Source organism: Pipistrellus hanaki (assembly GCF_964339955.1).
Source record: "Pipistrellus hanaki genome assembly, chromosome: 13".
Lineage (NCBI taxonomy): Eukaryota > Metazoa > Chordata > Mammalia > Chiroptera > Vespertilionidae > Pipistrellus > Pipistrellus hanaki.
The window spans coordinates 38,252,921-38,269,867 of NC_140515.1; the positions used below are offsets into that span (position 1 = coordinate 38,252,921).

Here is a 16,947-nt window from a genome sequence, read left to right on the forward strand (position 1 = left end):
CAGATTCCTTTCTGGCCCAACAGTTTGGACAACCCCTGTGCCTTGGTTGGAGTTGTCATCCATGCCCTAAAGGGATGTAAATTTATCTCCCAAAGGTCTGTTTGAGTGAAACTATTTGAATAAAGCATTCAACCAAAAAATAGTAATTTATATTTAGAATCATCATTCTTGGCCAAAGTTTTGTACCTACTTCTATCATCAAGACCTACAATTTCAGCACCAGCATCCATTGACCACAGCGAGTGGCTGTTGGTTTTCTTTTTCCTGACTGTAATGAGAGTCTTAATAACATGTGTTTGGTTCATTCAGAGTCCCTGTGACCTTAAGTAACTCCAAATTATTTACAGCAAAAGCTTTTGTTTCTGACTGTTTGGCACTTTATTGTGGTTTAATCTAATAGACAGTGAGAGTCATTTTGTGCCACTGGTTGGGGCCTTGGAGGGTTTCTCTGATGGAAGGCAGGATGAGATGCTCTGAAGCTGTGGGAAATCTGGCTGTGCTTGGCAGCCTCTGGAAGAAGTCCAAATGCCTGGCGGTAGCTGGCTCCAGCTCCCAAGCGAAGGAATAGGCAGAAACAGCAAAGGTGCTGTTATCATCATCAGGATGGTGGTGCCATCACTGTCCAATGGGGTGGAGGCCGCAGTAGTGTACCACTGGTTCCCCACCCCAAGGAGTGCACATATACACACACACACACACACACACACACACATACATACACACACATACACACACACACGGAATACAGTTGCCATGTAACGCTGACAACATGGACCATACCTTCCTTCCTGGTCGGCCAAGCTCCCCCTGTGGGTGGAAAAGGCAGGTAATTGGAGGCTGCTTTGGAAGAGAAGTTCTGGAAGCAGAGGGCTTAGTAGGGCTGATGATTGGGCATGCCCATGTGGCTTGGTGGCTTGGCCACTCACAGCACCCCTGCTATGGCAGTGGGCCAAGCCAAAATACACTGGCGGGATCCCACACCTGCAGCAGCAGCCCGTCCTCATGGAGCCCATCCTCCTGCACTAAGGCAGAATTAGCACATGCCTTGAGATCTCAGCCAGGAAATGTTCAGTGGCATCCCCAGGAAACAAGCTGGAATTACCAATGAGAGGTGGGTGGAAGAGAGTAGTGGCTCATACCTTTTCTCCCTTTGGTCCTGTCTTGCCTGGATGCCCCGGTGGACCCTACACAGCCAAGAAACAAAGAAAGTATACATCAGACCAAGAATACAATAAAACAGGCTGGGATTACCAAGGACAGAGGTGAGGGAGGCTGGACCGAGGGAATCCCCTTGGAACACTTCGACAGCAGCCTCACTCTCTATGCAGAATTGGGGCTCCAGAAACCCCATGAAAGACCCTCTCATGCATGCCAGCCCAGTCTCCTCCTCTGTGATTCCCCTCTTCTAGTTTCTCTGAATTGTGTTTTCAATGGTTCAAAGGCTGCAATGCTCATGTCTACTCTGTGTGAGTTTAATTTTCTCCCTGGAATTTTTGGGTTGCCTGGAATATCCAGAGTGCTTGGCAAGAGCAACTGAAGATATTTGAAGAAATGCTGTTTGCTGAAAACAAGAGGCTTCACTCCTCTCCTATCATTTCATTGCTTTTACCAAGCTTCCCTGGGTGCTGACAAGAGTAAAGTTAACACTTTTCACACAAGCAGAGATTTAGAGATTCCCATGGTGGATCTATGGGTATCAGGTGCAGCAAAAGACATTAAGAATGTGGGCAAGTAAATGCATTTTTGTTCAGTTGCCCAGCCATGGGGTTGACTCCAGCTCAGGGACTCTAGCACCATTGCACTAAGGCTTGGCACACCTACGGCAGAATACAGTTGCTTTCTGCTCATGCATTCATGGAAGGATCAGCTGGTTCACTGTTTCCAAATTCCTCCATGCAGCAGAGAGGAAATCCATCAACCACCCCCCCAAGGTTACTACTTTATCCCCACCCTAAATCCAGTACTGCAGGGACAATTATTATCCTCATTGCATGAAAGAGAAAACCAAAACTGAGAGGCCAGAATTCACCTAAAGAACCAGTATTCTATTCATGTGGCTCTGGAACTGGAGGTGAGCCAGAGAAGGAAAAACAGCCCCCATATCACATTAAAAATGGGAATCTCTACAAGGCTTCAATTCTCTAAACAGAAGACAGCTGGAGAGGAGAAAAGGTCTGATGGAATGCGCCTACCTGGGGACCAGGAGGCCCAGGGGAGCCGAGCGATCCCTGGACACACGGGGACTGTGTGGTCTTCAGTTCCAGGATGAGATTCTTCATGTCTGGGGAGAGAAGCTTCAATGCAAAGCAATATGGGGTTATAGGTCAGGCTTGGGGGATAGAGAAGGGTCACCACCCTTGACACAGACCCGCTTCGTAGACTGGCACTTCTCTTACACCCCAATGGGTATCCTAAGATGACCTTCCTGGCCACCAGTGTCTGTTCTCTCATCTGCTCTTGAGACACACCTGGCTTGAATGGATTACAGAGCTACAATGGTGGAGTTAGGAGGCTCATTTCGGGGGGCTCTATCCAATGTCTGGGACAGCACTGTCCAAAGGAAATAAAATGTGAGCTACCAATGCAAACCACATCTACAGTTTTAACTTTTTTTTGGTAGCCACATTAAAAAAAGTAAAGGAAACAAGTGAAATTAATTTTAATATATTTTATTTAACCCAGTCCACCCCAAATAGCATTATAACACATATGCAATATTTAAAAATTACTAATGAGATATTTTACAGTCTTCTTTTCATATGAAGTCTCACAATTCTGTGTGCATTTTATATGCACAGCTTAACTCAATAGCCATACGGCTAGTGGCAGTATTGGACAGTACAAGTCAAAGAGCTTCTGGAAATATCTGAGACCCTAAGTCCCCGCCTGTTGTCTTCTAGGTCAGCTCCCCACATCCTGCTTTTTCTTTCACCTTTTCTGCTCTTTTAAAGTTCTATTCCCTCTCACACCTCAGTTTGGCTACAGGAGGGCCATCTCCCGCGTCACCTCACAGAAACAGTCTATGTCTGAGACAGGCCATGGAAGGGAATTCCATAGATACTTGGGTGGGAAGACCAATATCAGGGGAATTTCATATCTGAGCAGCTGACGGGAACCTAGAAAGTCATCCATTCACCTCATTGTTTTCAATGAGAGGGAGGGGACACTTGGCCAAATTCAGTTCCCTGCTGAGAAAGAATCCTCTCCATAACTCAGTGAAGACAGAGGGAGAATGGACATCACCAGAAGCTGGAAAATATCCCTTCCCAGCTCAACCTGCTGCATGAGAGAAGATTCTGGAGGAAGTGGGGTGAGATGATGGGCACTGAGGAGCCTCGTTTCTGTTCCCACACATGTCCTAAGGTACTCACCGGACTTCGGCCTTCTCTGAAGAAAGGTGGTGGGAACAGGGGGGGTGGAGGAGGTGTCAGCAGGCAGCATGTTTTGTGGCTGCCACGCTTCTTCTGATCCAGGCCAGGAAGGGCTGTTTAGAGAAAACTGCTGCTCATTAGCATGGGGCCAGGGCTAGGGCCCCTGTCATGCCTGTCGTGCCCAAGGAGACCCACACTGCCGCCCCAGACCTCCCAATCTGATGCCCAACCTGTTAGATATGAGCACACCTCCTGTTTGCTATTGGACATAGGCCTCCCTTGGCCTTCAAGAGATGACATGTGTAAGATAAGCAAACGGCATAGACACTGACTATTATAAGGTCCATTTCTCCTTCTTCAGGAAGTGACTTGACACTTTGTAGATGGGGCAAGGAATTCAAAGTTAAACAGACTCATATGTGCCCCCAGTAGTTGGGGAGAAGGAAGTCATTGTGAATGACTTTGATATTGTGTTTGGGAGAAAGCTTTCAGAGAGGGAGGCAGCCAGGGCTGGAGGTAGCATTGATTACAGAAGACCAGGAGCCATGGTTTAAAACACATATTTGACTCCAGACTCTACCCACACATTCTGTGTCACCCATGCTCACTAGAGAGTTACAGTTAAATGTCTCAATACATGGGTGCAAAGAAAAGAGAAGAGAGGGCCCTGGACCCTCAGAGCTTCATTGTCACATGGAATCCCTTGATGTCCACATTACTGAGGGGAAGAAAACCAGGGCTGGTGTAGGAGTGAAAGAGGGGGAACAATCAAGGGTGTTTTTGATGTTGCAGGGGACCCGGGGTAACAGTGGTCAGAGTATGAGATGGAAAAGTTTGAAGAAGCACTAGTTTGTAGGGAAATCTGCTAAATTTTGTGTTAAACATTTGTTAATTTGAGCACATGATTTGCCAGACACTGGGTTAGCCCTTGGGAGGGGGAGGGCAGAAAGATGCCTAAATTGTGCCCCTGACCTGATGGTAAAGCTTGTGAAGCTTGAGCAGCTGCCAAGACCCTTCTGCTCATATCCCACCTTCTCCTCTCACATCCTGGAGACTTACTGCACATCAACAATTGTCAGGAGCTGCCTCCACCAGGAAGCTTTCCTTGACTTCCCAGGCTAAGGCTGAGGGGTCCTGCTATGCTTTTCTTTGGGTTCACTCCTATCTTAACCTTTATCCATGGGTGAATCTGTTTCCTTGTATCTCTCTGACTAACCTGTGCTTTCCCAGAGGATAGAAGCCATTTTCATCCTCATGGTCTAGAACAGTATCTAGCATACCCTAGATATTCCTCAAATGTTTGATTAACAGATTTTTTAAAAAACCATTTATGACATGCCAGGCACCATTTAAATGCTTCACACATATACAATTTCCTGATCCTCATGCAACCCTCAGAGTTAAGTACTATTATTATTATCATCACCATCTCATCACCCCCATTTTACAGATCACTTAAATGAGGTAAAGAGGTGAAGTAATTGCCCAAGGTCTGACAACTAGGAAGCGACAGAGCCAGATTGGAACCCATCAGTCTGGTTCCGGAATCCTTCCCCTAGCTTTCTACACTATGTCTCCAATGTGTGTGGAAATAAAGATTAGGAGTTAAGAAGAATAGCAAAGGAGCTAAGAAGAATAGCAACTACCTGAGATTGGCATTACCAGTGCCCTTCATCCAAAAGACCACCAGGAACACACCTGTAGCTGAACACAGCTGTCTCTACTGACTCACTGCAAAGAGGGGGCACACCCTCCAGGGGGAATGGGGGAGCATTCTGGTAACAGGTCATGTCTATGACTATCTTAATTCTTAGCTAGAGGAAGAGAAGGGAGGGAGACTGATGCCGAGACTGGCCAGGCAGCAGTAGTCACTCACATTAGCAAGCATAGAGGGACAGTGGGTCATTTTGTGGCTGGTTGATAGTCTTATTTTGTCTGTGTCTGACATGGGGACCGAGTGGTCTTATTTTCTTGATCTGTTACAGGTGCAGAGTGACCTTGTCTGATGTTCTGTGAGATCGTTTACGTTCAACAGGAGAGTGCGTGGCCTGGCTCTGAGTAGCAGGCCTGCTCCAGCTGTCCTGGGCTGCTTTTCTTTTTCTCAGTGGTAAACTCATACAGCGATGTTATTATAAAACTTGACATTAATGCCAACGGTATTACTCTTTATAATATTTTCTTCCCTAAAGCCAGGAGTGGGCAGCTTCCCTTTTATCCACTCTGTCTCGGGTGTGTGCAGGAGGGTGGTTGACACCCACCAGCATGCAAGAACCCTCTCAGGGTCCCCCAGCTGCAGTGCCTCCTCTGCCTCCCCTTGGCCTCAGCAGAAAGCTAAGGGCTAAGGATGCGCAAAGCTCCTCCCAGCAGCAACCACCTGGGGAGCTGGCAGGTTCCCGTGGCTCACATGTACTCCTGACCATTTATTTCTGCAGATCATACATGGCCGGCAATGTCTCCCTGTGTGACCTTCCACTGATGCAAGACCCTGCATTGCTTACAGCAATCACCTCTCATTTCTTCCTGGAAGCCGGAGAACTCTTCAGTGAACATAAATTATGGGTTGCTTTTCCTGCAGAGGCATCTGCATGGTTCACCCCACCCCCCTATCCGTTCCCCCCCCTGACCTATTTCATTTCAGCAGGTGAAGACCATCTATTTCTGCCCCCTCCCCCAAATTTCCTGGAGATGTTTGTTTTTAGCACAGTCTAGTTTATTTACAGCTCATTCCAACTCAGAATATTTCCATCAGGTGGACGTGTTTGGGAACAGCTTGCCCCTACCCCCCTCTCTCTCCACCCCCCCCCCCCCGCCTCTTCCCAGACAACTAAGCCGGGACTTCACATGTCTATTTTGGTGTCATCTGAGTGGCCTGTGGATCTCTCTCCGGACTATGCTGCCTCCACATAGTCCGAATCGTGTCTGAACTCAGGGTCCAGGCTGGAAAAGCTCCAGCCGGCTCTGCTACGATGGAAAAACCCTGAGTGCATGTGCATGGGGAGCAGAAACCCGTCTGCACCATGTGGCTCAGCCCCTGCCAGCTGCCTTGGAAATGCCCACAATGACCGAATTTTAGGACCACCTGCCCTGTCTCAAAGGCACCAAAGTCATGTTGTGCGTGGCCACGGCAGTGCCAAATCACAGGCAGAAATATGCCGAGTCCAGTGTGGGGTTTGGACAAATGATTGAGGTTGTTTTGCTGTGGTTGATGCTGGCTTTACCCTTTGGACTCAATACCCTCTTGACTCTGGGCACATCCTTGGAAAGTGACTCACTCCAACTTACTCTTGGAAAGACAGGGACTTGGATCAAAGAGTGTGAGTCCGGATGCAAGTGACCCTGTGACATGGCACAGCTCCCTTTTTCATCTGAGATTCGGTTTCCCCACCTGGACCACAAGAAGCTTGACCCAAACCATCTTCCAAGTCCTTTTTATGCACCTGACACCAGGATCAACACCGTGTCCATCTGGATCTCCCACTCACAAGTCCAGCCCATGCCTAGGGTACTACAAACAGCCCTTTCTGTTTCTGCTCCTTTGTATATTGAAAAGCACTCCCTCAAATCAAGAAGTGTCATTAGAAGCCACCAAAGGAGAAAAATGACATAAACATTCTGTCTTTGAAGGTTGGGAAAATGACAAATGCAGCCAGATGCTAACTATTCTGCAACTGTTTGTGCAGTTGGTGAACCATTCACCTTCACCCTCCTCCTCCTCCTCCTCCTCCTCCTCCTCCTCCTCCTCCTCCTCCTCCTCCTCCTCCTTCTCCTCCTTCTCTTCCTCCTTTTTCCCCTCCTCCTCCAGCTTTTGGGCCTTCCCCTGCCTTTTTTTTTTTAAATATATATTTTATTGATTTTTCACAGAGAGGAAGAGAGAGGGATAGAGAGTTAGAAACATCGATGAGAGAGAATCATCGATTAGCTGCCTCTTGCACACCCCCTACTGGGGATGTGCCAGCAACCAAGGTACATGCCCTCAACCGGAATCAAACCCAGGACCTTTCAGTCCGCAGGCCGACACTCTATCCACTGAGCCAAACCGGTCCCGGCTTCCCCTGCCTTTTTGAGGAGCCCGTGAAGAGGAGAGGAAAGGTGATGAGTGCAGCATCACTAAGTATTTGGACCCTGAATGAGATGACTCAGCTACAATCAAGTTCTTATTTTTTTTTTGGCTGTAATTTGCCTGGTTTTCCCCAATTCACATATTCCAGAGAAGATGTCACCCTACAATTTTCCTTCAATCCCCACCCATACACCTTGAAACAAATTCTGATCCTAAAAGTGGAAGGCATTTGAACCTCTCTGAAAAACCATATAAGAATTTGCCATCTTCCAATTTACTCCTGAGCAGGTGTGGGGGAAAGGTGATGACAGAACCCACAACAATTGGGCAGTTTGGTGGCTCCAGCCCCTGGGGTGGTGAGCAGCATGACCCAGGCCAGTCAAGGGGAGCATGACGGAGAGCTTCTAGGCCCCCCAAATGAGAGCTTCTAGGCCCCCAAACAAGGGCTGGCCCCAGACCACAGAACACAATGTTACTCCAGAGCCAAGGCAACAGCAGCTGCCAGCCTGCCTCTCTGAAGTCAAGGTCAAGAGAGGGGCACACGCGCACACACACACACACACACACACACACACACACACACAAGCACTGCGCATATATGCACCACACACACACACACACACACACACACACACACACACACACAACTCCACTGTCAATCCCTTTAGGTTGCGATTCCAACACTGGCTGAGAAATTTAAGATTTAAAGGCTGCTGCAGGCTCCCAAAACAAGTTTGCTTTCTGAGAGTATTTTTTTCCAAAACAATGCATATACACATGTAATTGCATATGCATGCCATACACACACATACTCTCTCTCACACACAACTCACCCAAGCAGCAAGCTGAGTAACAGAGCAGTCCTGAGATGGTGAGCAGATGAGTGAGGCTGAGTGATGGGCCTGTCATTGTGGGCAAGGCCAAAGGCAGACTGGCCAGGGAGCACATGCTGGCGACAGGCTGAGATCTGGCACGCCCCCGAGAGGTCCCAGTGCCTGGCCTGCCCGGCACTTGGGGTGGGAGTTGGCCAATCCCTGCTTTGGTGCTGCTTCTGGTCTAGATGCTAACGGTCCAGAGGCCAGTGCTGAGCTCCCGGGAGCAGGAACGGTAAGCAGTGTGCTGGCCTCTCAGGAGGCTGCACTAGCGGGCGGCCTGGAGAGAAAGAGTGCTCTTGGCCCAGGGGAGGAGGTGAGGTTTGGAGCCTGGGATACTGATTGCCACTGGGAGCAGAGATGAAACAGGGTGTAATGGATCACACAGGCTGCTTTTCCTTCAGCTCAAACACTGCCATGACAAAGCTTGTGCTGGCAAGCTTTAAAATCCCCACCTATTGCCATTGCCCGGGGAATCTGCCCTCCTCTGCTTCAGGGAAGGTCTTGGGTTCCAGGGTCCCTTGGTGTTCACCATGTCTATGCCAAGGTGCTGCCAACCAAGGTAAACTTAAATATATATATATATATATATATATATATATATATATATATATATATATATATATATATATTTCAAAAGGGCATGTGAGGTAAATCTTTTTAGATGAAACCTGCCTGTAAAATAATAAAGGAGCATATATAAGATACATGTAAACAATGCACAAGCACATGCGCGCGCGCGCGCACACACACACACACACACACACACCAACACTATTATAGATCATAAAGATAAGATTATTAGTATTTAGCAATAAGCACTGTTGTTTTAACCAGCTTAGTAGAGACCATAGCAGAAGTCAGTAAACTTTTTCTGGAAGGGGCAGATAGAAAGTAGTTTAGGCTCCATGGGCCACATAGCCTCTGTTATAACTCATGTTGTACATGAAAAGCAGCCATATGTACAATATATGAAGGAATGGGTATGGCTGTGCTGGTGATAAAACTTTTACGTACTTATAAAAATAGGAGACCAGCTGGATTTAGAACCCAGACTATAGTTTGCTGACCTCTGAGATATAGCCTTCAAAGGAAGGGTAATTCTTGTATTCATTTTTCATTCATTCAGAAACACACCCTGAGTACCAAATGTGTACAAGACACAATGATTAGACACAGATCCTGCCCTTGTTCAGTGTTGTGGAAAGAGTATAGGCCCTGGGCTGGAATCCTGGCTTTGCCACTTACTAGCTCTTAGACTTTGAGGAAATGATCACCCGCTCTGCATCTCAGCTCTCTTCTCTGTAAAGTGGGTATAATGAAACATACCTGCTGCTTTGCTGTGAGGATTAGAGCTAAGCCCTCTGGAGTCCCTGGCATAGAACAGGAGCTCTTTTATAAATATGTTCAAAGATAGCTATTATACAAGATGGGCAAAGGAAAAAGGCTAACTTGGAGCTGGTATCTAGAGGGGACTAACAGGAGGGAGTGATGAGTACCAGTTGGTGCAGAGAATTCAGGAGGGAAATCAAGAAAAGCTTCCTGGAAGAGGTGGCATTTGAGCTAAGCTTTGAAATCAGAGATTTGATAGTAACAAGATGGGAGGAGTGAGGGAAGAAAGGGTTAGGCTCTTTTCCTTCTCTGGGGCATTTCTCAGAAATACAGAGCCTAAAACATTAGAGAAAGCGGCACAGAGGGCATGAGGTGCTCCATCTTGAATCTCAGACAGTTACAGAAATATCTGCTTCACATTTTCTCAAATCCCCCCATGCTAGGTTATATTCCTACAGCTCCTCATTTTTCAAACCTAATTTTAAAAACCCTTAGAAATAGAAGTTTTGCCCACTTTTAGTAACAAAATCTTTATTTATTTATTTATTTTTGCCATTTGGCATTGAAGTTTTCCTTGAAGAGTTTACACAAGCAAACCACTCAACTCAACCTTTGTTCCATCATTATAAAAATGTTGGCTACTGAACTAAATGACCTCTGAGGTCCTTTCCAACCCTGCAGATGCTCAAACTTCTATTTGGAACCTAATAACTCAGGCTCATGAATGTCTCTTTCTGTTTCTTTTTTCTACAACTCTCTGACTTCTGCAACTTTCCTGTCTCACCTCACGCTCTGTCTCTGTGTCTCCCTATCTCTAACTTTGTCTCATTCTCTGACTTCTGTTTCTCAAAACACTAACAGATGAATTTCCTTAAGTCAAATGCTTGACGACTGTTAACTGCCCTCCAGCCAGCCTGGGATAAGGAATCCTGGTCTCCAGCCCTGGTGTGGTCAGAAACTTGTGACCTTGGACCACTCACTTCTCCACTGGGCCTTGGTAGCATTGGACAAATGAGCTCTGAGCCCTTCCCAGTTATGGCTTCGATCAAGGATTGAGACACAATGGCCCTTCAAAGAGTCATGAACAGGGATGATCACACTTTCCCCCATTCTTCCTTGGAGGGCAACCCTTGCCCTCGAGGCAGCTGGCCTGTTGAGTTCCTTCAGGTTCCTTGGCCCAAGCACCAGCTCACCATAACAGGGCTGCCTGCAAATATAATTCATAATAAAAGTTTCCGGATCTTCCTGCAGCTGTCAGCAGGTGTCAGATTCACAGTATTTTGTCTTAATTGCAGCTCTGGTATTTATCAACCAAGTCAGAAGACCACTTCTGGAATTCCGCCTCCCTGGGCACTGTTCCAGAAACTTCTGTCCCCACTGTTGGCACATGCAGGCCTGTTTCCTGCTGATCCCCACCAAAGCGAAGCCTGCCTTGCATCTTCCCCTACTGTGTCTCCTACCCTGGCTGAGCAGGGAGATTGTGGGGCATGGAGAGCCCACACCCTTCCCAAGGGCCTGGAGTTCCCAGTTCGAGGCAAAACCATCTGAATTTTGGGGACAGAGCCTGGGCCCCTACCAGCCCCAGGGCATCTCAAGTTGACTATCCTACCCAAACCTAGGTGGGCACAGGAGTAAGTTGAAGCACATGAGTTTTACCTTCCCACTGACAAAGACTCTCTCCTTGACCAAATGTTGGCCAGGCTCTCAACAAAGCTTTGAACTTGGCTTCAGTGCCTATCCTTGCAAAGACCAGTGTTAGCAAGAATCCTGTTAGGTCAGTGGAGAGAGAATCCCAATGAGGAGATCCCTATAACAGGGACACTGAACAGCTAAGTGAGCAGAAATTTTGATTAGATCAAGTCACTAAATTGTGGGTGCTTGCAATCCCAGCAGACAGTATTCCCCTACAGTATTGAGGTGTCAGTGATGGGAAGCATTCTGTAAGTATTCACTGTCCTTCTGATCTCTACAGCAACCCACAAGTATGTATTAGCACTATCATCTTCATTTTCAGACAAGGCTCAGAGATTTAGGACACACACACACAGCCAGTAGGTTAAGTCAGGATTAAATCCAGATGTCTAACCCTGGAGACTTCTAAAGACTTGGTTATCAGCATGAAGTAGTGACCTCCCTCCCACCAGCCAAAGAGAATGCGTAGAGAACCTCAGCACAAATGGCAGCCTTGGCCTCCACCAACTGAAGTTGGAGGAGCTTACCAACACCCACCCAGTTCCATGTCTTCCTAATCAAGCCTTACAGCGATTCATCTTTTGGTCCCCGTCTCCTGGTTTGTAAACTCACATTGTAGGATTGTAGTTGCCTCCCTCAGTGTCCAGGCCACAAAGAGGGATCAGGCATATGTGCTACTGGCCTTCAATCAAATGTGCATTTACTCTCTCCATGGAGTAGTTTAGTCTTCAAAGTGAGCAAAGGATCTGCAACTCATTTTGAAATCCGTCAAAAAATAAGATGGATGGGTAAACAAATATATGATAGAATAAATATAGCAAAATGGTAATGACTATAGAATCCATGCAGTGGGCATATTGTACCAGGGGGATGAGGGCATGTTAAACAACAGTATTTTATTTTTAACACTTCTGAAAGCTGGCAGTGCAAATTAAGGTGTTTAAAGGGTTGTTGTGTTTTTGTTGTTGTTGTTTTCTGAGGCCTCTCTCTCTCCTTGGCTTGCAGATGGCTGCCTTCTAACTGTGTCCTCACATGGTCTCTTCTTTACACATCCCTGGTTTCACTGTCCAAATTTCCTCTTCTAAGGACACTAGTCCTATTGGATTAGGGCCCACCCTTACGTCCTCATTTAACCTTATCACCTCTTTAAAGGTCTCATCTCCAAATATAGCCACATTGAAGTATTGGGGTTAGGGCTTCAAATTTTGGATTTGGTGCGGTACTCAATTCAGTCCTTAACAGTGGTGTTCCATAGACAATTCTTTCCGCTTTTTTTTTTTTTTTTTGAATGTTTAAAATTTTTTTCATAATAAAAAAAGAATAAAATAACTTTAAGTATGCAACAGAGAGACAGAGGATAACTTCACAAGGGTAAGGATTGGGGGTGGATTGGTCCAACACCTTTGTTGGCAAATATCTGGAGGCCCTGGAGCTGCACAGAGCTAGGACACTGACATTGCCTGAAGGAGCCACTCATTAGGGAGACCACGAGCAGGTAATTGAATCTCCACAAAAATAAATGAAATAAAAAAACATGAGAAAGTCATTCTCTTCTGCCCCTTGTAGAAATGCTTTGAGGAGGAAAAGTCTGCCCCAGCTGCAGGATGAAAGAAAACCATCCCTTATTGGTCATTATTTTGGTAAATCATATATCAAAAGTGACTCCTCTGTGCACAGATTCAAGGAGACAGGTCCATTCCTCCTTCCTCCCACAAGGGAATTTTTTTGGACCTTATCTAGAGGAAGGCATCTGCTTTCTTGACTTCGAGTTTTAATTTGACCAAATGGTATATGGTAAATAGAGAGGAAGGAGGAGACAATGTTATTAGGAGCCAAGGAACATCAAGAAACCTCCCCAAGGCTGGCTGCGCCTTGGCTCTGAATTTGATTACAGCGGCCAGCATAAATCTGCGAGTGCTATTAAATCTTCTGCTATGGCTTGACAGGGGAGGCCAAGTTTCTACAGTTATTCCGGAGATCTGGCCATAGGTCAGAGACAAAACCGTCCAGCTGCATCAGGCACAAAGGGTGGGTTATTTCCAACACCTGCTGACAAGTGGGGCAGAGTGGAAAGACCCTGTGTTTCCAACCATCACATTTCCATGCCTTCATTTTTCCATAGTGACATCTTAGCTCTGAAGACACTTGTGATTCAAAACCACATAGCTCACTTAACCCTTTCCCTAGAGCCACCCATTCCTGGCCCACCAATGCCAGTGTTTGCTATCTGAGGTTTCACGCAGATGGCAGGGAGGGAGTGGGGTTCCTGAGTAGCCCCTGGATGCCCGCTGGCACAGACAGACATTTCTACACATCAGTCCATGTGAGTCACTCAAATTCTTGAATCCCAGAAAGAGGGGGAACCTCAGGCTGAGCTCCTTGGACTCAACTGAACCACTGAGCTTCTCAGTCAAATCAAGTGTTAGCCTAATTCCAAAATCAAATAAAGACACTACAAAGAAAAAGAATTACAGACCAATATCCCTCATGAACATAGATACTAAAATCCTCAACAAAATATTATCAAATCAGATCCAGCAAAACATTAAAAAGATCATACACCATGACCCCGTAAGATTTATTCCAGGGATGCAAGACTGGGTACAATATTCAAAAATCAATAAATGTGATACATCACATAAACAAATTGAAAGACAAAAATCGCAAAGTCATATCAATAGATGCAGAAAAGCATTTGGCAAAACCAACACCCTTTTAAAATAAAAACTCTCAGCAAAGTGGGATTAGGGGATCATATAATAAAGGCCATATATTAAAAACCTACAGCCAACATCATACTTAAGGGGGAAAAACTAAAACCATTCCTCCTAAGAACAGAAACAAAACAGAGATGTCCACTTTACCACTCTTATTCAACAGAGTACTGGGAGTCCTAGCCGTATAATAATATACATATGGTCCTCTCTCAGTTTTTCCATGGTATTTGTAAAATATTATTCTGTGTAGCTACATAAATGCATGCACATTCCCTCCTCTGGCTGTATAATATTCCTTCACTTAGAACACATGTGTCAAACACAAGGCCTGCGGGCCAAATCCAGCCAGCCAGGCCTTGCAATGTGGCCCGCACCGCGCTGTCATCACTGCACTCCGCTGTCAGTTTATGACATTGTCAGTTTATGACTGTTCAGTAAACCATTCGGCCCACAATTTAGGCTGGATTTTAGATTTTGGCCCCTTCTCTGATTGAGTTCGACACCCCTAACTTAGAAGAACCATAGTTTGTTCACCCTGCCCCGTACTGACCCATACTGACACCATTTGAGTGGTGTGTAAGCATTTGCTGATATAAAACATTATACAACAAAATAAACTTCTGCATGCATCTTTGTGCATGTTGGTAAGCGTGTCCATTGCATGAATTCCTACTGTAGAGCTGCTGGGCCAAAGAGTGTGTAAGTTTGTAATTTTTACATATGGAGGCTAATTCGTCTCTACAAAGCCTCCATCAGGCCACATCCCTCCCTTGAGCAGAGGATGAGCATTTCTGTTTCCACACACCTTCATTAGCACAGGAGATGTCAGACCTGAATACTGCCCATCTGATAGACAAAAAATGGTATTTTCAGTGTAGTTTTAATTTGCATTTCTCTTATAGTGAATGAGACTGAAGATTTTTCACATGTACCCTTTTCATTTTTCCATGAAGTTTCTGGTCTTTCTCTTCCCCCGCCCCCCTATATGTAAGGAAAATGGCACTTTATTATATGACTTGCAAATATTTACCCAGTTGTTGTTTGTTTGTTTTTTGGCCTTTGGGCTGTATTTTTTGTTGTTTTTTACCATACAATTTTTTTTAGGTAGTAGAATTTATTGCAAAAGCCTTTTTATTTTTCAATGGCTTCTGGGTTTTTCTACAAACTTAAGTTATTCCAAAAATCTCCCAGGGTTCCTTCTAATAATTTTATATTTAAATCCCAACTCATTTATAATTTATTCTGGTATAAGTTTTTGGTTGTTGATTTTCCAGAAGATATTCTAAATGACCTAAAGCAGACAATAAAAACATTCTTTAAGTGACTGTTATGTAGCTTGCAAATGCCTACCATAACAATACACACTAACAAATACTGAACACTTATTATGTGCTAAGCACTGGCCTATAACAGCCTTCAGGCTTGTTAATATTTCCTCCATTTGATAGGTCAGTAAACTGAGGTTCAAAGAAATGCCCAGGTAAGTTGTGGGGTTGTGACCTGAACCCAGATCAGTTGTCTCCTTAAATGGAGACTCTGAATTCTGAAACTGGACTCTTTAGCACCATGAGAAATTCTCTCCAGCCATCAAACAAGAGCAGGTGCAATTAGAGTAGAAGTGAAACATCCCAGGAAGAAGCAAATGGCCTGGACTCCAAATCTCTCACCATTTGGAATAATGTTGCAACCAGTAACTGAGAGCATAAAAATGTTCCAGGAGCAGTGCAAAGCTCTACCTGTTAACTTGCTGAGTCCTCACTGCCATCTAATGTGGTAGGTATTCTTATTATCCCCTTTCTACAGAGGAGGAAACTGAGGTGTTAAGAAACTAAGCCAAGACCACTTGGCCAAGATCATTCAGCTAGTGCATCACAAAGAAGTCACTCAAGTCCAGAGCTGTCTGAATGTGAGCCCATGCCTTTTACACTCTTCATGGATACTCGGGTGCCAATGCTCAGAAGAGAAACACGTGCCCAGGCCCCTTCTTTGGGTAAGTGCTAAGTGTGGAAATGAGCAAGCAAATTTGACTTTGTTAGCCACAAAGCCAAGGAAAGTCTACGGTGAAAAGGATCTTTGAAATCTGGCCCATCTCTTCATTTTGCAGATGAGGAAACTGAGTCTCACACAATGAGCAAATGTCTTGTCCCACACTATACATGTCCCAGGAGTTAGTGGCAGGTCCAAGTAAATAAGCCAAGTTTCCCAAATTTTCCCTTAGTGCCTTAGCACTGTGCCGCAATACCTCTCTAAGCACATTAGTAAACAGGCAAATTGCCCAACCCGCTGACTTGGCGTCCCCACACCCCCTCAGCAGCAATCATCACCATGACATGGCAGCTCTAGCTGCAGAGGAGGTGTGGGCTGAGGCAGTTGATTCGGATAATTAAAGAAAAGAAAAAAGGGAGAGAAACTATTTACTTCAGATATTTTGGGAAAAGCATTTCCAGGGCCCGGACTGTCCAGACACCCAACTCAGTTTCCTCTCCCCACCCCTCCCTTTCTATGGGCAGACAAGGGGAGTGAAGGAGTGTGCCCCCCAAACCCACACTGTTCCCTCAGGGCCCTGCTGCTTCCCAGACGCGGAGGTCATTAGTCTCTTCCACCGTTTACTCTCATTACCATGACCTTACCCAATAAAGCTCTCAGAAAAAGAGACAAGAAGGATAAAGGTTGTGTCCTCACTAGATGACCACAATCAAGAAGCCTTTTGAAGGCCAGCCTGGTACATATGATCTCAAAATGAGCCAGTTCTGTTTGGTTACAAAGGGGCAGCCCAGTGTCAATCCTCAACGACAATGACCCTCACCTCATAGGCCCCTCAGATAGGGACAAGTTCAAACATTTGACCAAATCCCGAGTCACAGCAAAGTAAGAAAGCCCCAGTTGGGCAGGTAGGTCCCCAC

The 16,947-nt window shown here is 45.7% G+C and overlaps 1 protein-coding gene across 3 annotated transcripts in view; it reads right to left on the reverse strand.

Moving 5' to 3' along the window:
- LOC311632158 (acetylcholinesterase collagenic tail peptide) overlaps nucleotides 1–16,947 on the reverse strand; it is a 109,727-nt gene that overhangs the window by 22,852 nt on the left and 69,928 nt on the right. For 2 of the 3 annotated variants that reach the window (XM_084903285.1, XM_084903288.1), the window contains 4 exons: nucleotides 3,372–3,484; nucleotides 2,193–2,294; nucleotides 1,140–1,184; nucleotides 781–807 (listed from right to left, as the gene is read on the reverse strand). In XM_084903285.1, the coding sequence (XP_084759411.1) occupies nucleotides 781–807; nucleotides 1,140–1,184; nucleotides 2,193–2,294; nucleotides 3,372–3,484 (287 nt within the window). Of the gene's footprint in view, nucleotides 1–780; nucleotides 808–1,139; nucleotides 1,185–2,192; nucleotides 2,295–3,371; nucleotides 3,485–8,264; nucleotides 8,366–16,947 lie in introns of those variants that run through there. The other variant, XM_084903287.1, reaches the window with a different exon arrangement.